The 18053-nt window shown below is 39.8% G+C and overlaps 1 protein-coding gene across 1 annotated transcript; it reads right to left on the bottom strand.

Annotated features, from left to right (window-relative positions):
* Positions 1-3649: 3649 nt before the first annotated feature.
* On the bottom strand, positions 3650-17190 carry cygb.L (cytoglobin L homeolog). The gene is made up of 3 exons (XM_018235363.2): positions 16749-17190; positions 5947-6178; positions 3650-5074 (listed from the first exon to the last, which is right to left on the bottom strand). The coding sequence occupies exons 1-3, from the start codon at positions 16889-16891 to the stop codon at positions 4910-4912; spliced, it is 540 nt and encodes a 179-aa protein (XP_018090852.1). The 5' UTR covers positions 16892-17190; the 3' UTR covers positions 3650-4909.
* Positions 17191-18053: the final 863 nt, after the last annotated feature.

Raw genomic sequence — 18053 nt, 5'->3', positions numbered from 1 at the left:
ACATGAGTTCTTTACTACCATGATTGGATCTCCTAGGGCAGGTCTGCACTGAAAATCAAAATAGGCCCTGGCATTTCAGGTACACAAAGGCCAAATCAGCCCCCACCAGCTCAATAAATAGTGACTGTCCAACCTTTTTTACCCATGAGCCACATTCAAATGTAAAAAGAGTTGGGGAGCAACACAAGCATGAAAAGTGCCTTGGGGTGCCAAATAAGGGCTGTGATTGGCTATTTGGTAGCCCCTATGTGGACTAGCAGCCTACAGGAGGCTCTGTTTGGCAGTATACTTAGTTTTTATGCAATTAAAACTTGCATCTAAGCCTGTAATTCAAAAATAAGCACCTGCTTTGAGAGCAACATCCAAGGGTTTGGAGAGCAATATGTTGCTGAGAATAAAGAGGAGAGTCGGAAGAAGTAGAACTGAATAATACCAGGAAAGGTTGCAGTAAGATAGCAAGACAGAGGGAAGGAGGAGGGAGTCTGTCTTTCCTTTCATGGATAACACAGAGACTGATTTGTTGTAAGGACGGCTGTTCAGTATTCCTGGCTTATAACAGGCACATTCATATACTTTGTACAGCTTGTACTGATAACTTGCCAGCGTACCGCAGGCTCCTAGTGGAATGCTCGGCAAATCCTTGGATTACACATATCAGGTTGTGCAGTGTCTCTAAAGATTTTATTTCTCTGTGAACTAGCGTTCTGTCAATCACATGTATGGCATTTTACCCTCATTATCTTACAATGCCAAGCATATCACATACCTAGGTAAATGGAGCACTTGAGTAAATGACATGAGTATAGAATAGAAATGCTAAACTGCATCAATGCAGTTGCCAATAGCACCAGTCTGAACTTTGCTTTAATTTCCCAGCTTGTTGTCACCTTAAACTAAAGTCATTATTGATTGGTTGCTATTTAGAAGGTGCACAGGTGTAATTTTGGACTTTTCACAATAAGTAAATTTATATTGAAACCAGTTTCTTCCACACCGATGTGGATGATGTTGCACAATTACACAGTCCTAGTGCCCATAATCAGTTATTTTTGATCCAATCTGTCAATGAACCACTTAGAAGGTCAAATCTCACCTTCACAAGGTCATTTTTAAAAATACTTTTTCAGGCAAGTTGCATATAATTGTAACAGCTTTTTCTGTTATGCCTACTACTAAAAGCCAAGCATAACGACCATTGGGGATCAGATTTGGGTCAAACACTGGTATTAATTAGCTAAATGAATGGCTAAATTAATTAATTGGCTAGACTTAATGATGGACATCAGAGGGGTTCAGCCAAATCAAAACATCAAGGAAGATGGACAGCAGTGCATAAACCTTATTGTGCAGCTAAAAATTCCCCTTTTGCTATTGTTGCTTTCTTAATATGGGGTATATATTTACATTGGTTACACTGGAGCAAGATGACTGGACGCATACCAAGTGTTTGAGATTGAACCAAAAACTTCTGGAACCCAGTGCTATCAAGGGCAAATTAGATGCCAACAAATATGAATTCATTCTGTACACTTACCTGTAACTTACCTGTGGATTTCAGCAGGCTGATTTCTGCCGCGTCTGGTCCTAGCTTTACAGCATAACAGTGTTTGCATGCTAGGGGTATGAGTGGCCACTGAATAATGTGACAAGAATAGTGTAGCAAGCAATATTGTAACCATTCCAGTTAGCAGATCTTTACCAAACTGCTCACTTACTGTATATTTTGCAGCCAAGCTTGCAAAACATGAGCTGAATATTGTGTGCAACACTAGCGCAGCATTCCTTTCAAAAGAGTTTCAAACAATTCTATGCCAAGGAACACTGAAGCTGTTTGTGATATCTCTCAGCAAGCTGTCGTTGTTTGGATATTTTGATAGTTACATGTATCACAGTTGTACAAAATACTCTGCTGGAAGAGCATAGTTATGATAGTCATAGGCCTCTTTACCTTCAAATTTGCCTGCATAATTTCACTTGTATGTGTAATGGCAATTTTCAAACTGTTGCTGCTGAATTGTGCTCAGTACAGGGGAATACCTATGCTGCCATAGTTTAATGGACATGAAGCGCAGGAGCTGCTGGCTGTGGCGATTGGGTCTAGGCCAGCGAGGCCCACCAGGTTTCTTCCCGGTGTCCCACCATTCCAGTCCGACCCTGCCTACCTCCCCCCAGTTCCGGCCATGCTGACACTATTTTATTGAATCTTCATAGCAGGTTGCTAGGGATTTGATAACTGATCTGTTGTATCAGAAAGATACTGTAGGTCTAGTTACCTATTTACAGCTATGCAAGTCTGCTTATGCTGGCTGTGCCCATCTATTTGACTATTGATCTCTAAATCCTGCCCAACTGGTTGCACACTGCTCAAGTAGTCTAATATTACCATAAATGTACTATATATCCCGATGATGAAAATTTGTGCGAATAAAAGGGAGGGGACAGGACGATGAATGTCAGAGGGCCTAGGGGTGCTAGCTATGTAAATCCAGCCCTGTATATATTCAAATGTGAGATGCTCTCCAAGAAATAAAATAGACTGCAGCACGTGTTTAGCGGACTTTATAATGTTCTGCGGACAGTATGTAGCATTCTGTGTAATGCCTTACATATCCTATCCAGCTGGTGGCTATTCAGATCCTATCTCACTTGTTATACAAAGGACTGATGGTCTCTCAGATCCCACTTGTCCCTTCAGCTGTTCTTTTAGCTGAATCTCTGCTCTTCCAGAAAGGCGGGTGAAAGGGTGAGTCTTGTTTAGTGACCTCATCTTTCTGGTGTTGAAGATGTGACAGCTCACACAGATGCTTCTTGTCACCTCTAGTTCTGCATGGTTTCCCCAGCTGTCAGTGAAGCAAAACTGACACCTTCACCCATGGGAGAAATGTTACACTATTAGAAAAAAAAAGTTAAATTCCTCAGCCTTGTGAAGCAGAGAGGAGGGAAAGGCATATGGAATGCAATGTATAATGTAAAGAAATGTTAAAAAGCAATTATATTGAAATTCCTTCATTGGTTTCAATAAACCAAAACAGTCTGTTGCAGCATGCATCTTATTTAACTGATAATTAGCCATGCAGGATATAGATTCAATAAGAGTTTGGCTTTAAACAATACAATTATATAGGTAGCTTCTATATCATATTTTCTATCATACATATGTCAATTTAGGGCATCTAAGGGAACCAAACACAGCATTGGGATTATTTGCTAAACTAGGTCCCTGTAACTGTAGAACGGTGAATGTTGCCCCAATGTTTCTATATATCTGTAACCTTGTTATGAGTTAAAGGGGCCCAGCCTGAAGGACAGTTAGGGGGAGATTTGGGGTGAGTGTTATTTTGTGCCCCTGGAACTATAGCAGGATGACTGTTATCCCAATGTTTCTATATATCTGTAACCTTGTTATGAGCCATGGGGGCCAAGCCTGAAGGCCAGTTAAGGTGAGATTTGGGGTGAGTGTTTATTGTGCCCTGGGTACCCCATTATAGCAGAGTGTTACCTCAATGTTTCTATATGTCTGTAACCTTGTTATGAGCTAAGGGGGCCTTAGCTCATAACAAGGGTCTTTTTCTCCATAATATAATCAATATCAATTTATAAACAATCATGACCAAACAAAATTAAAAAAAAAAGTCAAATGATATATATATATATATATATAGATATATTTATTTCTAGGTTACAGTAAAACGGAGTAATATAAGGACTGACATATTATGACACAACATCTGATAGCCCATAAATGAATACAACTGGGTCTGTCCCAGAAATTCTTTTTCTCCCATCCCATTCACAACTTAATTCTCTCCACACCACTCAAAAAATTCATATGGCACCTTGTGAAAACCTCTCTAGCAACCCGAAGATGAAATTGGTATAATCCAGAATGGGGGGGGGGGGGTGGTCCATTTCATTAATGTACTGTGGACAATCATTTATTTGTGTAACACATTTGGCACAGACATGGCAATTTTAGCTGATCTGCTTCTATTTTTTTAATCTATTTATCTACTATTTCCCCCGAAAAGACTTTCCAGTTTTGGTCCTTCTGAAACTGACAACAGCAAAGGGATGTCTCTCAGATGATGTCATCAAAGTCACTCCAAGAACAAGAAGAGATGGCGAATCAGGAGACATCAAGTGATTAGAAGGTTAACAACATGGAACAGCCAACCCATTTAATTCCAGATACTATTTCCTGCCCCAAACAGCAGCTTTTGGTTTTGCTATATATATATATATATATATATATATATATATATATATATATATATATATATATATATAATGTAATATTTCTCAGAATGCGGAATGCACTCAAAAACCTGAATAATGCATGAAATAGAGCAGGGATGTCCAACATGCAGCCCTACAGCTTTTTATCTCTTAACACTATTGTTGTAGTCTGTTGGGAGTTACATGTAAACAACTGGTTGGCTGCAGACTGTATATGTTTGTAAACAAAATATAACAGGAAAGACTGTAATATAGCTGAACATGCTGGATATAATATATATTGGTTATTAGAATCTATTTCATATATCTCTGCCCTTTCTCTATTTCCCCCCAGAAGACTTTCACATTTTTACAGACATTTTTGTAATGATATTTCCTTGATTTTACTAAGGAAAGAGTAATAAATGTTTAAGGATAACAGTATGCCCAAATCCGGAAAATTACTGGCATATGAAAAAATATCTCTTCCTGGCCCTTTAATTCTAATCCACCCCTGTTGTCCCCTTCCCACCCATACAATTAATATGTTTTAAACCCCACTAGCAGCAACAATTGTAATATCCCACCCACCCTAAAACTTTCTCTGCTTCACCTGCCCCAGATAAATTTGGTCTGAGACAGCCAGGGCCAGGAGTCCTTATTAGGCCATCATTGGGAGATACTCAGGGAGGGCTCACACAGAATTACTGGGGTACTGTGTCCAGCCCACCTCCTTGTATGCGGACTGTACTTGGCTGTATATGAGGCTTCGAAGTTTGTTCCAAGCTAGCTGTACGTCGGGGGTGAAATCTTTGGCGTACTCTTCTGCAATGACCTCCAGCATTACCCCAGTCAGAATCTAAAAAGGAACAGTCAAAGCAACAGAATATCAGTACTGCGTAATACTGTCAATGTATGAGCAACACCTTTGCCCTATTATTTATTATTTACACAAGGGCATGCAAAACAAAATCCATCTAGACACAGATGCCATTGAAGCCTTTACAAAGGGGCACAACTTTTGAATTTGTAATGGTGAATTGCCTGGAATTACATATCTACATAACCAAGTTTTTGGAACACAGTGAATTGTTATAAAGATAGCTAGAATCTCAACCATAAAGCAGGACAGGACTGCTGCTTACAATGGGGATCAGATAGGATCTGTGTCACTGTGACAGAATGTTCTGTTATAAAGATAGCTAGAATCTCAGCCATAAAGCAGGACAGGACTGCTGCTTACAATGGGTATCAGATAGGATCTGTGTCACTGTGACAGAATGCTCTGTTATAAAGATAGCTAGAATCTCAGCCATAAAGCAGGGCAGGACTGCTGCTTACAATGGGGATCAGATAGGATTTGTGTCACAGAATGCTCTATTATACATAGGGTTGCCACCTTTTCTGGAAAAAAATACCAGCCTTCCTATATATTTATCTTTTTTCCCCTATTAATAACATTGGGATCAACCTTCATTTTTACCGGCAAGGCCTGTAAATTACCGGCCAGGTGGTAACCCTAATTATACAGATAACTAGAATCGTAGCCATAAAGTATGGCAGGACTGCTTACGACCCTTTTCCAAACAAACAATTATGACAATCTCTCTTTCTTAATTAAGGGATGGCACAAGAGGCCCAAAACATATGGACCTCTGTCCCACTGTATGTGTGGGTGTTTTTAACATTTGGAATGCCTTTGAATGCTAGGGAGAGGTCTTCCTCCCTTACCTTGAAATAGACAGGCTCCACTTTGTGTTTGAGAGCGTGGCTCTTTCCTACAATTGACAGAACAGTAGTCACTTTCTCTGGGTCTCCGAGGTTTTCCACCACACTGTTGACAGCACCCATCACCCGCCGGGCATGCTTACGAAGCTGCATACTGCCTTCCATCTCCAAAGGGTCCTCCATGTGCTTAAACTGGCTGAAGTGCTGCTTGGCGGATGGAAAGTTGACAAAGAACCTTTTTTTGCATTGTGGGGCGAAAAAGGGTGAAGTATTTTGGGAGAGAAAATTAAAAAAAGAGAGTTACATACTGCAGTGTGAGTTTCAGAGCTGGAACACAGACAGATTTCCTAGGCTACCAATGTGTGCAGAACAGTTGCTCATGTATGCCGCTTGGGTCTGTCAATGTTCAGTGTGCAGGAACTTGCTTATCTTATCAGAAGGGCTTTGAGCAGCATTGTGTTTAGCGGAATAAAACTTGGCCTTAGAAATACCTTTCTTTTTGTAGCTCTCCATAAAAATATTGCAGATAGCAAATCCTCTCCATATAATAGCTAGAGCAGGAGTGCCCATACTTTACTAATGAGAGGTCTACTTTAGTGATGTTGTCCCATTATGATCTACATCCATAAGAGCATCTGTTCCATGGAAATGAAAAAGTTATATTGCTATATTTAAGAATGTAATTATTTATTTTATTTAAGAAACAACCATTTCGTATGTAACATAATAAATATCTGAATAAAAAGCATGAAACAGGGGGGTGATTTAGCCAAGCTGTTTGTTGACAGTGTCTTGAGATCTACTGATCACCACCAGCTAATGGTCTACTGGTACATCCTGATCTACCTTTTGGGCACCCCTGAGCTAGAGCATCATGAGCCCAGAAAATATTCCTGCTCTGTACATATTGCTGCCATGTTGTTTTTCTTACACAGTACAGTATAAAAATTATTTTACAGCCTACACACATTTATACATATCAGTGGCAGTTGCCAGTCCTATCCTTCAGTCACATAAAATGATATGCCAATTCCAAATCTTAGTGGCGTAACTAGATATTACTGGGCCCCACATCAAATTATTTTTCAGGCCCCCAAAATGTCTAGTGGTTGTCCTGGTTTACCAATACTTATTGAAATTGTATATTAATTAGGGTCTCATAAAGCCCCTATACCTCCTGGGCCCCCCTGCAGCCACAGGGTCTATAATTATGCGCCTGTCAAATATTAATGTATTAATATATTTTAATTTGCCACTTTGCTAATGACAATGATAGTGGCCATGATTCTTGTGTTTTGAAGTCCTGGGTCAACTTTTGTGATTTGAGTTTGCAGAATGACCTTAGATTTTGGTCAGGTCAGCATTCAGATGCTATATGTTACTTTTTCTAGAATAAATTATATTTATTTTATATTATTATTATTATTATTATTATGCAAAACAATTGCTTTAAAATGGTAACATTTTTCATCCAGGGTTAGCCACAACTTAAAGGACCAGTAACATCAAAAAATGAAATTGTTTTAAAGTAATAAAAATATAATGCATTGTTGATCTGCACTAGTAAAGCTGCTGTGTTTGCATCAGAAACACTACTATTGTTTATATAAATAAGCTGCTGTGTAGCCATAGGGGAGCCATTCAAAGGAGAAAAGAATCAGGTTACAGAGCAGATAGCAGATAAACTCTGTAGAACATAATATTATCTTTATCCACTATTTAACCTGTGCCTGTTCAATTTCCTCCATTGCTACTCAGCAGCTTGTTTATATGAACTATAGTAGTGTTTCTGAAGCAAACATATCAGTTTTACCAGTGCAGGGCAACAGTACATGATATTTTCATTACTTTAAAACACTTTCATTCAGATATGCTATAAGTTGCAACAACGGATTTAGTGGTTTTGCTTATTGACTCCACTCATTAAAGGTATTTGTGTACAAAGACATTACTACATAGCCCTATAGTTTGTCAAAGGTACGTCTCTCCTGCCTCCTGGTCCAAATCAATTGACACAGGGAGACCCTGGAACTTATTGGTGGCGCTAGCTCCAGGGTTCCAACTGTGACCTGTGTCAATACACACAATATACTAAAGAATCACTTGTAGATGTTATGCTGAGCATAGGAATGGACGCTCTCCTGACTCCAAGCAATTTACAGCACAAAGGCGTTCTATTCATCTTAAAGCACTTGCACAACTGTGCACATTTTTCCACAATGGGAAAGATGTGCACCCCAACTTCATCCAGTGGCAGAACTACCGCGGGAGCAGGGGGTGCGATTTGGCCAGGGCCCACACCCCCTCAGGGCCCCACCCGATTACATCCACAATTGCATTTGGCACACTGCACTTGTAGATGTAAATTAAACTGGCTATAGTAGGGTTGCCACCTTTTAAAAAAAAAAAATACTGGCCAGTGGTGGGGGCAGTAACTAAATGGGCGGGCCGTGATGTAAAAATGGGCGGAGTTGCTGGGTCGTGCCACAAAAAGGGCGGGGCCACAGGGGTCGCACCGCAAAGGGGAGCGGGGCCACATCGCACGAGGGACAGAAGACAAAGAAAAGGGCTTTTGTTAAGGGTATTACAAATTACCAGCAGCTACATTTCCAGTAAATTTGTAATACCGGCCCTGGCAGGTGTTTTACCAGCTTGGCCGGTAATACACTGGCCAGGTGGCAACCCTAGGCCATAGACATGCAGATATATCCTTATGTCCAATGCATGCTCGTTCGTTGCAATCTCCAAACCTACCACCAACCAGTCAGATTAAATAAAGTAATAAAAAGAACAAATCAGACAATGTTCTGGCCATTCATTCAAAGACAGCACTCATATGAAAATAGCAGTGACAGTCACCCATTAATAGGCAATACATGCAGAGATATTATCATTAGCCGACAGAAATGTTCTAACATGCCCGATCGTCTAAACGATTGATCGCCATGGCACGAAAAGTGACAAGACAGGTCTGAAAATCAAACGAAGCGAAGATACATATGACTTCATCTTCGCATTTATGCCCAGCTCTAGTGTGTTTTTGGCCCCAGAAACTCCCCATATTCTTTCCTGCTCATTCTGTACTGTCAGTTGCAAGATATACAGTGTATAATATATATATATATATGTCACAATACAAGGCTAGTTAATAATTCTTTCGGATTTAAATTGCATGGCATACCAGAAACCAGTGCATTCAACATCAGAATGTAATAATCAGCCCTGTAGCATCCATTTCTATAAGAAAATACCCTCATGATGGATAATTTATGACGAACCTCAACAGCGGCCCAGTTCACGCTGTGTGTGTGCCATCCAAAGGATTGCCTAACAACATCTAAAATGGAGCACTTCTATGGACAACTTTAAAGGCCTGAATCATTAGAGTTATAGGACCGCTGAACTTCTGGGTTGGGATAGCAGGTTTAGTGTATAAAATACAGCATTTTTTAACCAGAATCATTTTATTGCATTAGTGTGCCTTTGAGAAAAAATTAGAAATAGGAGAGCACTTCTTAGTAATGGGATTGTTGAAAAAAAAATTCTAAGGAAAACAGTTGGATATTGATGAAACAAATATTTAAAAGAGCAATGACACAGGGGGTGTATTTTCCACGAGCCAAGTTCAAATGAAGAAGTGCCCAAAGCCCCCACTGCTGCCTCCTATTCACTAGAATACTAAATGCACAGCAGCACTCATACTGGTGCTTTTCAGCGCAATCTATTATGAACATTTTCATGCTAAAAATGCTACTACCAACTTTGTGCTGCCACTCCCATAAAAAAGATGAATGAAGTAGCTGTGGTGGCTTTGCGGTCTCTTCTGATTGGCTGAAGTTGGTAGAGAATGCCCCTGTGTATCATCAGGTAGATTGCACTTTTTGCAATTATTTACTAAAACTTGAATTAATCTCAGTTTTTTTATAAAAACAATGTTGTTCAGACTCCCTTCCACTAATTGAACTCATTTGGGAGATGTTTGGGAGAAGAGGGGTTATATTGTGTAATGAGGTGGTAAATTGATGAAAGAATAAAGATTGTATTATTTTACTGCAAAATTATAAGCCCTGTTTCTCATCCAAACTTTGGTCCCCGCACATACATAATCATTTATAAAAGGGTTACAGATTAATAAAATGATGGTGTTAATAGTGTATAGTTTTAGGACAGCCATAAAGAATGACATCATGCGTAGAATTCCTTTGCCCCCCCCATATAGTGCAGCCCTGCAGTTGGGTAACCTCAAGTTTATAAAGCGAAGAATTAAGGAGTAGAGCAGTGACAAACTCATAGCCTTTTCATATGGAGAAATGTGCCAGAGAATGAATAATATGAAGCAACAGCAAGCTTTATTATTCATAACCTGCTCTTAGAAGAGAAAGCCCAAGGGATGGCAATGACTGACAGTGTCAGAAGCAACAGCGAATTTGGGATTCAGAAGGGTAAAGTGTCCTTGATACTTGGCAGGCTGGATGTAATTCAACACTAATGTCAGTGCTGCCACTGGGTTTTAAGGGAGGTACAATCTGTAGACAGTTTAATAGCGATTTGGGAGAGAGAGAATTTATGCATGGCATTTGGTCTCCTTTGATGTGTGGATAAAGAATGTGATTGATAGGAATATGGTTTAAACTATAAACCAAACATTTCATAGCCCCCAGCTGTATGGACTATTATTTCTCACATTACAGATTGCTCTGGTCAGCCATGGATGCACAAAGATGTTGTCCCCAACAACATGTTGGTTTTGGCTCTTTTACTACCTCTTGTTGTTATTCTGTGACAGGCTCAGTATAACTGGAGGAATTAAAGAAACAAGACTTCAGACTCTATTTGTAAGGCAGTATAACAAGAAGAAACATCCACATCGTATCATATGTTACATGTTTGAATGTATCACATGGTACCACCATGTAACCACCAAGTTAGCTATAGTTAATTATATACAGAACAACACACAACAAATAAGATCAGGTTTGGTTCATTCTCCAGTCTGCTATCTCTTTTCTATGTGCTAACCCTTAAGCTGGCCACAGACGCAAAGATCCGATTGTACGAATCAGTGTACGATCGGACTTTCCCACCTCCCGACCTGCCACTAACCATTCCGATCAACGTCTTACCATTCCGACCAAATAAAGTAGTTAAAGAACAGGTCAGCCGATGTTCTGCCCCTGACAGCAATCGTACGATAGACAAAGCTAGTGACAGTCTCCCACAGAAAATTGTACGATCAGCAATACACGCAGAGATATTATCGGCAGCCGACAGAAATTTTCTAACCTGTCTGATCGACCAAACAACCGATCTCCGCCAGACGAAAAATGTCTGGACTCTCCACACACGTTTCGAGAATCCTCGATTCGTACGATGAGATCTTTGGGTCTATAGCCAGCTTAAGGGTGATGACAGACAGGAAGTTTTGCCTCCCATGTTAAATCAGGGCTTACAAAACCTAGAGATTATTTTGCATTTTGGCTCCCACAATTTAAGATGAATGGCAAAATGCAATCTGCCATTTCAAAGGCTAAAAAATTATTAATTGCTTGACCAAAATGCCTTTACCACGTTATACACGCAATAAGTAGACCCTTGCCAAAGTTCACCACCCAGGAGGTGGGTTAAATTGGGCATATTGGATTGTTTATCCCACAGGTCACTAATCGGATCACTGCAGACCCATGTACTAAAGCAGTAATAACCAGATATTTGGTTGATATTTGGCTAAGCCCAAACAGATATCAGTTGAGGAGTCTATCTAGACCAGTGATCCCCAACCAGTAGCTCACGAGCAACATGTTGCTCCCCAACCCCTTGGATGTTGCTCTCAGTGGCCTCAAAGCAGGTGCTTCCTGGCTTGGAAGCAAGTTTTGGTTGCATGAAAACCAGATGTACTGCCAACCAGAACCTCATGTAGGCTGCCAGTCCACATAGGGGCTACAAATAGCCAATCACAGCCCTTATTTGGCAGCACCCAGGAACATTTTTCATGCTTGTGTTGCTCCCCAACACTTTTTACATCTGAATGTTGCTCACGGGTGAAAAAGGTTGGGGACCCCTGATCTAGACTCTTAGGCTCCCCAGTAGTTAGAGAGCTCTATCTAAATTGGGAGAGCCTTTACCCATAGCTAAACCTGCCATAATCCATAAATATTGGATTCAGCCAAATGCCAAAATAGCCTCAATCGCTAAATACCATTTTGGCATGGCTGGACAAATTGAGCTAAGATCTGCTTATTTGGTGACCTCTCTAAATAAGTGGATCTCATAGTATATGGCAACCTGTAGTTAGGCTAGTCATTCATGGAGATGGGCTTAAGGGTGCTTGTGGATAATAAACCTAGTTGTAGCAAGCAATATAAGTCATCAGAAGCAAATGCCTGCAAGCTATTGTCTTGTATTAAAATGGGTTTAAATTAACAAGAAGAGAGCGTAATTATTGTTTATAATAAGTAGTAAGGCCTCATCTAAAATAGACAGTGGTGTTTTGGTCTCCAGTGATCCAAAGAAGAGCAACTAAGCCAATAAAAGGTATAAAAGGTTATAAGGAAAGCTTGGCCAGGTTGCAGTTATTGACATGGAAGAAGATGTAATCAATATTGAATAATTCTAATGTTCTGATCTCTATTTAAACAAGAATTTTATTAATTCAGATGTGGCACGTTTAAAGAGATTAATGCTGCTCTAGAACTAGAAGGGAAACTTCACCTGATGCAGGGAAAGTGGGTGCTAATTTACCTTTATCTCAGATTAAAAAATGGTGTCCTTCTTTCCAGTATGTCTAAGGGATAATGTTATACTCATGTTCCAAAAACAAGTGGAGGTAGTTGACCAATTTGTTAACATGAATAAAAAAATCAAACATAACAGTATAAGAGAAAAAGGCCCTAGAAAAAAATCAAAAGCTGATAAGGCTGGCTGAATTGTGATTCTAGATAGACAAGCATATTTTGATATGGAATCATATAAATTGCTTTCCCACAATCCCACTAGAGAATTCCAAAAAGAACTGCTGTAGAAACACTACTATAGTTTATAGTATATCCTGCATTCTAACTTTTAACTCCCAGTTCCATAAGATATAAAGGATTATACAAAATAATTTGGCTATACACCACACTGAACTCATCCTTAATGAAATATTGGACCCTAAATGTAATTTTGTTTGTAGGCATTCAAGGACACTCAGAGACATGTTATCACTTAGTTTTATAAGTAATTCAGAAATGACACCAACCATGTGACTTGCTACTAAAGGCATGTATAGATGTAGTTCTGCTAGGTGTATTACATGTACAAAATACAAAAACCTTTACTTTCACTACATCAGGTAAAGCATATGCCATAAACAATAAACTGTAACACTAAAAATGTTATTTAATTACATGCAATAAATGTCTTAAGCAATATGTGGGACAAATGGGCGTACTCTAAAAGAAAGAATAAGAGAAAATATACTTAAAAGGACAAACAGGGGGTTATTTATCAAAGGTCAAGTTTGTGAGCTTTTTATATATATATATATATATATATATATATATATATATATATATATATATATATATATATATATATATATATATATATCTGGAATGAACTCACAATTTGGATGTTGTGAAAAAGCTAGAATGTAAAAAACTCAAATCTGTGAATTTGGGGTGAAAAACCCAAATACTCGAATTAATCAAAAAAAAAATGAATTGCTTGAATCAATCAAACAACACCCACCGAACCCCCCCCCCCGCCCCCAATATCATGAAGGCTAATAACATCTTCAAATGGTTCTAGGAAACCACTTTTTAATATATGTTTTATTGTGCCACTCAAATTGGCTATTTGCTAATTACTAACATTATCTGATTGGATAATCATTTGTGCACTTTGTTTGGTGTTCTTGGCTTTAAATATTGTACTTTATATGTGATTCTCCAGGATATGACAAAGTGCCCCCTAGGCATGAAACGTGTTGGCTTGTTCTGATTTGAGATGCTTTTTCTTTAAATAAAATGATGTTTTTATCTGCAACATTTTGAACATGTCGGTTCAGTTTGTGCCAGCATTTCTACGTATTGCATTAAGTTTATGGAAGAAGAAGTGCCTATGTGGGTTGGTTTCCTCCAGGTACTCTTGTTCCCAGAATATTTTGCAGCTATCTAAAAAAAGGATAATAATATAAGGCAACTGTAGAATAAAATACCTGCTGCCTAAATCACAAGTGGATCTTTACAAAAGATACAGAGGTTTCTATTGAGATTAACAGAAAGGTTTCATTAAAAGATGTGAAAAGGCTTCTTTATAGTGAGGAATCGTCTCCCTGAAGCGGTAATATATTATAAAGTCTCAAGGAAGTGTTAAAACACAGGGCTGCTGACATTAATTACATGTTTATTCAGAGACTGGCCCAAATACGAATTTTCCCTCTTCCGAGAAAAATGTTCTCATTCCATTTTTATATCTCAACTGCTATCAGAATATAAAAGTGTAAGGAAGGGGAAGAGTACTACTGTAGTTTGGGAGGTGTTTGTATTGTAAGTGATGTATCATATATAGTGAAACCTCAATTTTACTTACCCTAATATTTTGTTGTCCCATTCATTTGTAATGCATTTTAATGGGTGCTTTTCCCTAATTTTACATAACATTGTTATGGATTTAACGTCTGATGTGCCCAAAAATGGTTGTTTGTCCTCTGGGAATGTTATTATTAGTAAAATTAAGAGGTTTAATATACTAACCAGAGGCATATTTTGTAATGGTTCTGACTGTAAACAGTCAATTCCAATAAGTCTGCACTTACAGCCAAGCACAAATCACTTATTGCTTTAGGTCGTGCATGCGACTGTCAGAAAGATCTTGCACATGTCCCAACCCCATAGTGTAGTATTAATGTGGCAATGCTTATCTCTTATGATTAACCTAGTAAAAACTGACACATGTGTTTCCTGTGTACTTGAAGAATAATTTGCTTGAACACATTTTCCTGATTTTACATTTTTCACAATTGTTTTTGGTCCCCTGAAAAAAGTTCTGTACATTATTTAAACATATATTTAACATCCGCCCCTCGCAGCCTGGCCTCTTGCAGCCGGCGAGAATTCCAGGCACTAATTAATTATGTAATTATAACAGACACCCTCTGCTAATTTGAAAATGGTCCAGAAGATGGTAGAAAAGCAGCAGGAGGCAGCAAAAGATGAGGAAGAGTGTGGGAGAGAGAAGAGGCGATGAGAAATAAAAAAAGGGACCTGCTGCTATCCACTGATGGCTAAAGGGGTCATTTACAAGTGCAAAGTGCAATTTAGAGTGCAAATTTCCATTTTTTTACTCAGAATTTCAGTGTAATTACAGTTAAGGCGGGGAGTGCGCCTTACACAATTGGAACCCATGCATTCTGTGCAATGAAAAGCTTTAATTTCAAGCATTTCAAGCAAAATTACATCTGCTCATGATTGTTTAGACTTCTATTGACTTGAGCCACTGTGGGAACCCTGAAGCTACTATCATCTTCCAAAGTGCTGGTATCTTCAGGGTCCCCCTGTGGCAATAGATGTACTGCATGCAATTTTTACTAACAGGTGCTCAGCACAACTATGCGGAAGTGCAAGGAGCGCTTTTGGACCCAAGTACCGTTAATGAATGGCATTTTTTTCATGCAACAACTGTCTGTAATATACAAAACAGTTTCTGTAGGATAAAGATATTAGTCTTTTAATGGTGGTTGGAATGTGACATGGGTACTGTCTGATGGAGCAATTTTTTTAATGTCTTTAATTGCTAAATAAGAAAATATACAAAATGAATGCAACATGCCATTACAGTCATGAATAGGGTTACATTTGTGGACAGGAGCAATTTTTTATGTGTAGTAGTTACACTGCCAGACTGAGGGGAGTGCACTTGTGTGTATGGCACTGAGAAACTGAGGGTGCCCCCCTACTGATATTTTGAGGGAACCCCTTGCCTGCGTGTGTGTTTGAGCTCCTTTTGTCTGTGTGTGACACTGACAGTCTGAGGGAGTCCCTTTTCTCCGTTTGAGGGTGCCCCTCTCCTGTGTGTATTTTTGTGCGCCACCAGACTGTGGGTACCCCTTTTCTATGTGTCTGGGGGAGCCCATTTTCTCTACCTGTGACATGAGCGTGCCCCTCTCCTGTGTGTGTTTGTGCCACCACCAGGGAGTGAGGGAGCCCTGTGTGACACTGTAGGACTGAGGGAACCCCTTTTCTCTGTCTGTGACACTCAGAGTTTGAGGGCACCCCTCTCCTGTGTGTTTGTGCCACCACCAGACTGAGGGAACCCTTTTTCTATGTGTGCGTGACATTACAAGCAATGGCAGACCAACAGAGGGGCTTTGACCACTGCTGCTTTTTGTTGGACAACAGTGGCAATCTGTCTGCCATGATAGCTTAGGGAGCCAGGCTGCTCTTTTAGGTAGAGGCGCTGCTGCCATAAGATGATTTGAGAATTTGGTCTTTTGTGACAGTGCCCAGGTTACCTGGGGAGGCAATAAGTGTATGTGTGCCACTGAAAAACTGAGGGAGACTGTGTGTAACACAGATAAACATTGGGTGTTCCTTTTCTGTTCATGTGTGTGTTTCCAATAAGTCTTCCCTGTTATGTGACACTGACAGACTCAGGGGGCATGTTTCCTATGTATGCAGTACGCGGGTTGTTTGCGTGTGTGACCCTGACAAACTACAGTGGCATGTGTGTGTGTGCAAAGCCATCCTTTGATTGTATGTGTGTGTGTGTGTGTGTGTGACACTAATATGATTAAGGATTTCATTGCTCTTCTGTCCTGACATTACCTGATCAGTATAGAGACTCCGACATCCTCGCAGTTGGTGTATACCCGTGCCCAGGTTTCCTTGATGACACCTCTCTCACTCTCAGTTATATCTTCCAGCCTCTCCCATCGCTCCATGTCGTTCTCCCCTTGGACTTTCTCCATGGACCCGTCAAGAAGAAATCACACAGCCCCCCAAGCAGGAATGAGAGCCCCCCAGCTGGGCTCAGGGGGAGGAGGTGGCTGTGTGTGTGTCTGGAAAGAGATCTGTCTAATTGTCAGACCTCCAGGCTGAGCCCATTGCTGCTTCTGCTGCTGCCACCACCACTGTTGCTGCTGTGTGTGAGAGTGTGTGTGTGCGAATCTGTCAGCTGGGAAATGAACTGATCAAAAGTAAGATATTTCAAGGCATTGTGAAAAGGCTGAGGCAGGGTGCAAACATCTCATCTCCCTCCTCTCCCCCTCCTCATCTCTCCCTGTCTATCTCCCTTTTAGTCCCAGCCTCCTTCCCTCCCCTTTTCACCTTTTACTTATTCTTAACTATTTCTTCACTACGCCTTGCCTATTTCCCATGAATATATCCCCTTACCCCTCTATATCTGCATATCATTCCTAGCTTGTCATTATGATATCAAAAGCCACCAATGGAAACCCATAATACCCGCTAGGGGCTTCTACAAATAGGACATTTGGGACCCCATATATATATATAACAAACAAGGGAAAGTTGTGCTCACCACTAATTTTTAAAACCATTAGGCTGGGGTGCAATGAGGCTGTGACCACAAAATACATATAGACAAATACAAGAGTCCTCTGCACTTAACCCATTATCAATATATTTAAGACAGAGACATTTTGTGCATACTGCTACTGAAAAATGCCTTACCCTTTAAACAAAACAGGGATTGTTTGTCCATATAATGCAATATTTTTAAGCTGGCCAACTACGTCAAAGTCATCTCATATCTGGCCAGTCCTACGCTCAATTTTCATTAAATTCATTAAGAATTCAATTGCTAAATTATACATTTTACAAAGGGACTAAGTTTTACCTGCAACTTACTAGCTGCTCTCAAAGTAAAACTCCCAAACTTGGCTGCCCTTTTATTAGACACCAGTGGGATCACCTGACTAGAGCTGGGAAGGGTGGGAGCTACAACATGGAGCTGGTCACTGCTCCTGTATAACTATAACAAACAAGGGAAAGTTGTGCTCACCACTAATTTTTAACATTTTTATAACATTATAACATTTATAACATTTTGTCTATATGTATTTTGTGGTCACAGCCTCATTGCACCCCCGCCTAATGTTTTTAGAAACT

Source organism: Xenopus laevis, chromosome 9_10L (genome assembly GCF_017654675.1).
Source record: "Xenopus laevis strain J_2021 chromosome 9_10L, Xenopus_laevis_v10.1, whole genome shotgun sequence".
NCBI lineage: Eukaryota > Metazoa > Chordata > Amphibia > Anura > Pipidae > Xenopus > Xenopus laevis.
The sequence above is the reverse complement of the archived record's forward strand: the minus strand, read 5'-3'. Positions and strand labels throughout refer to the sequence as shown.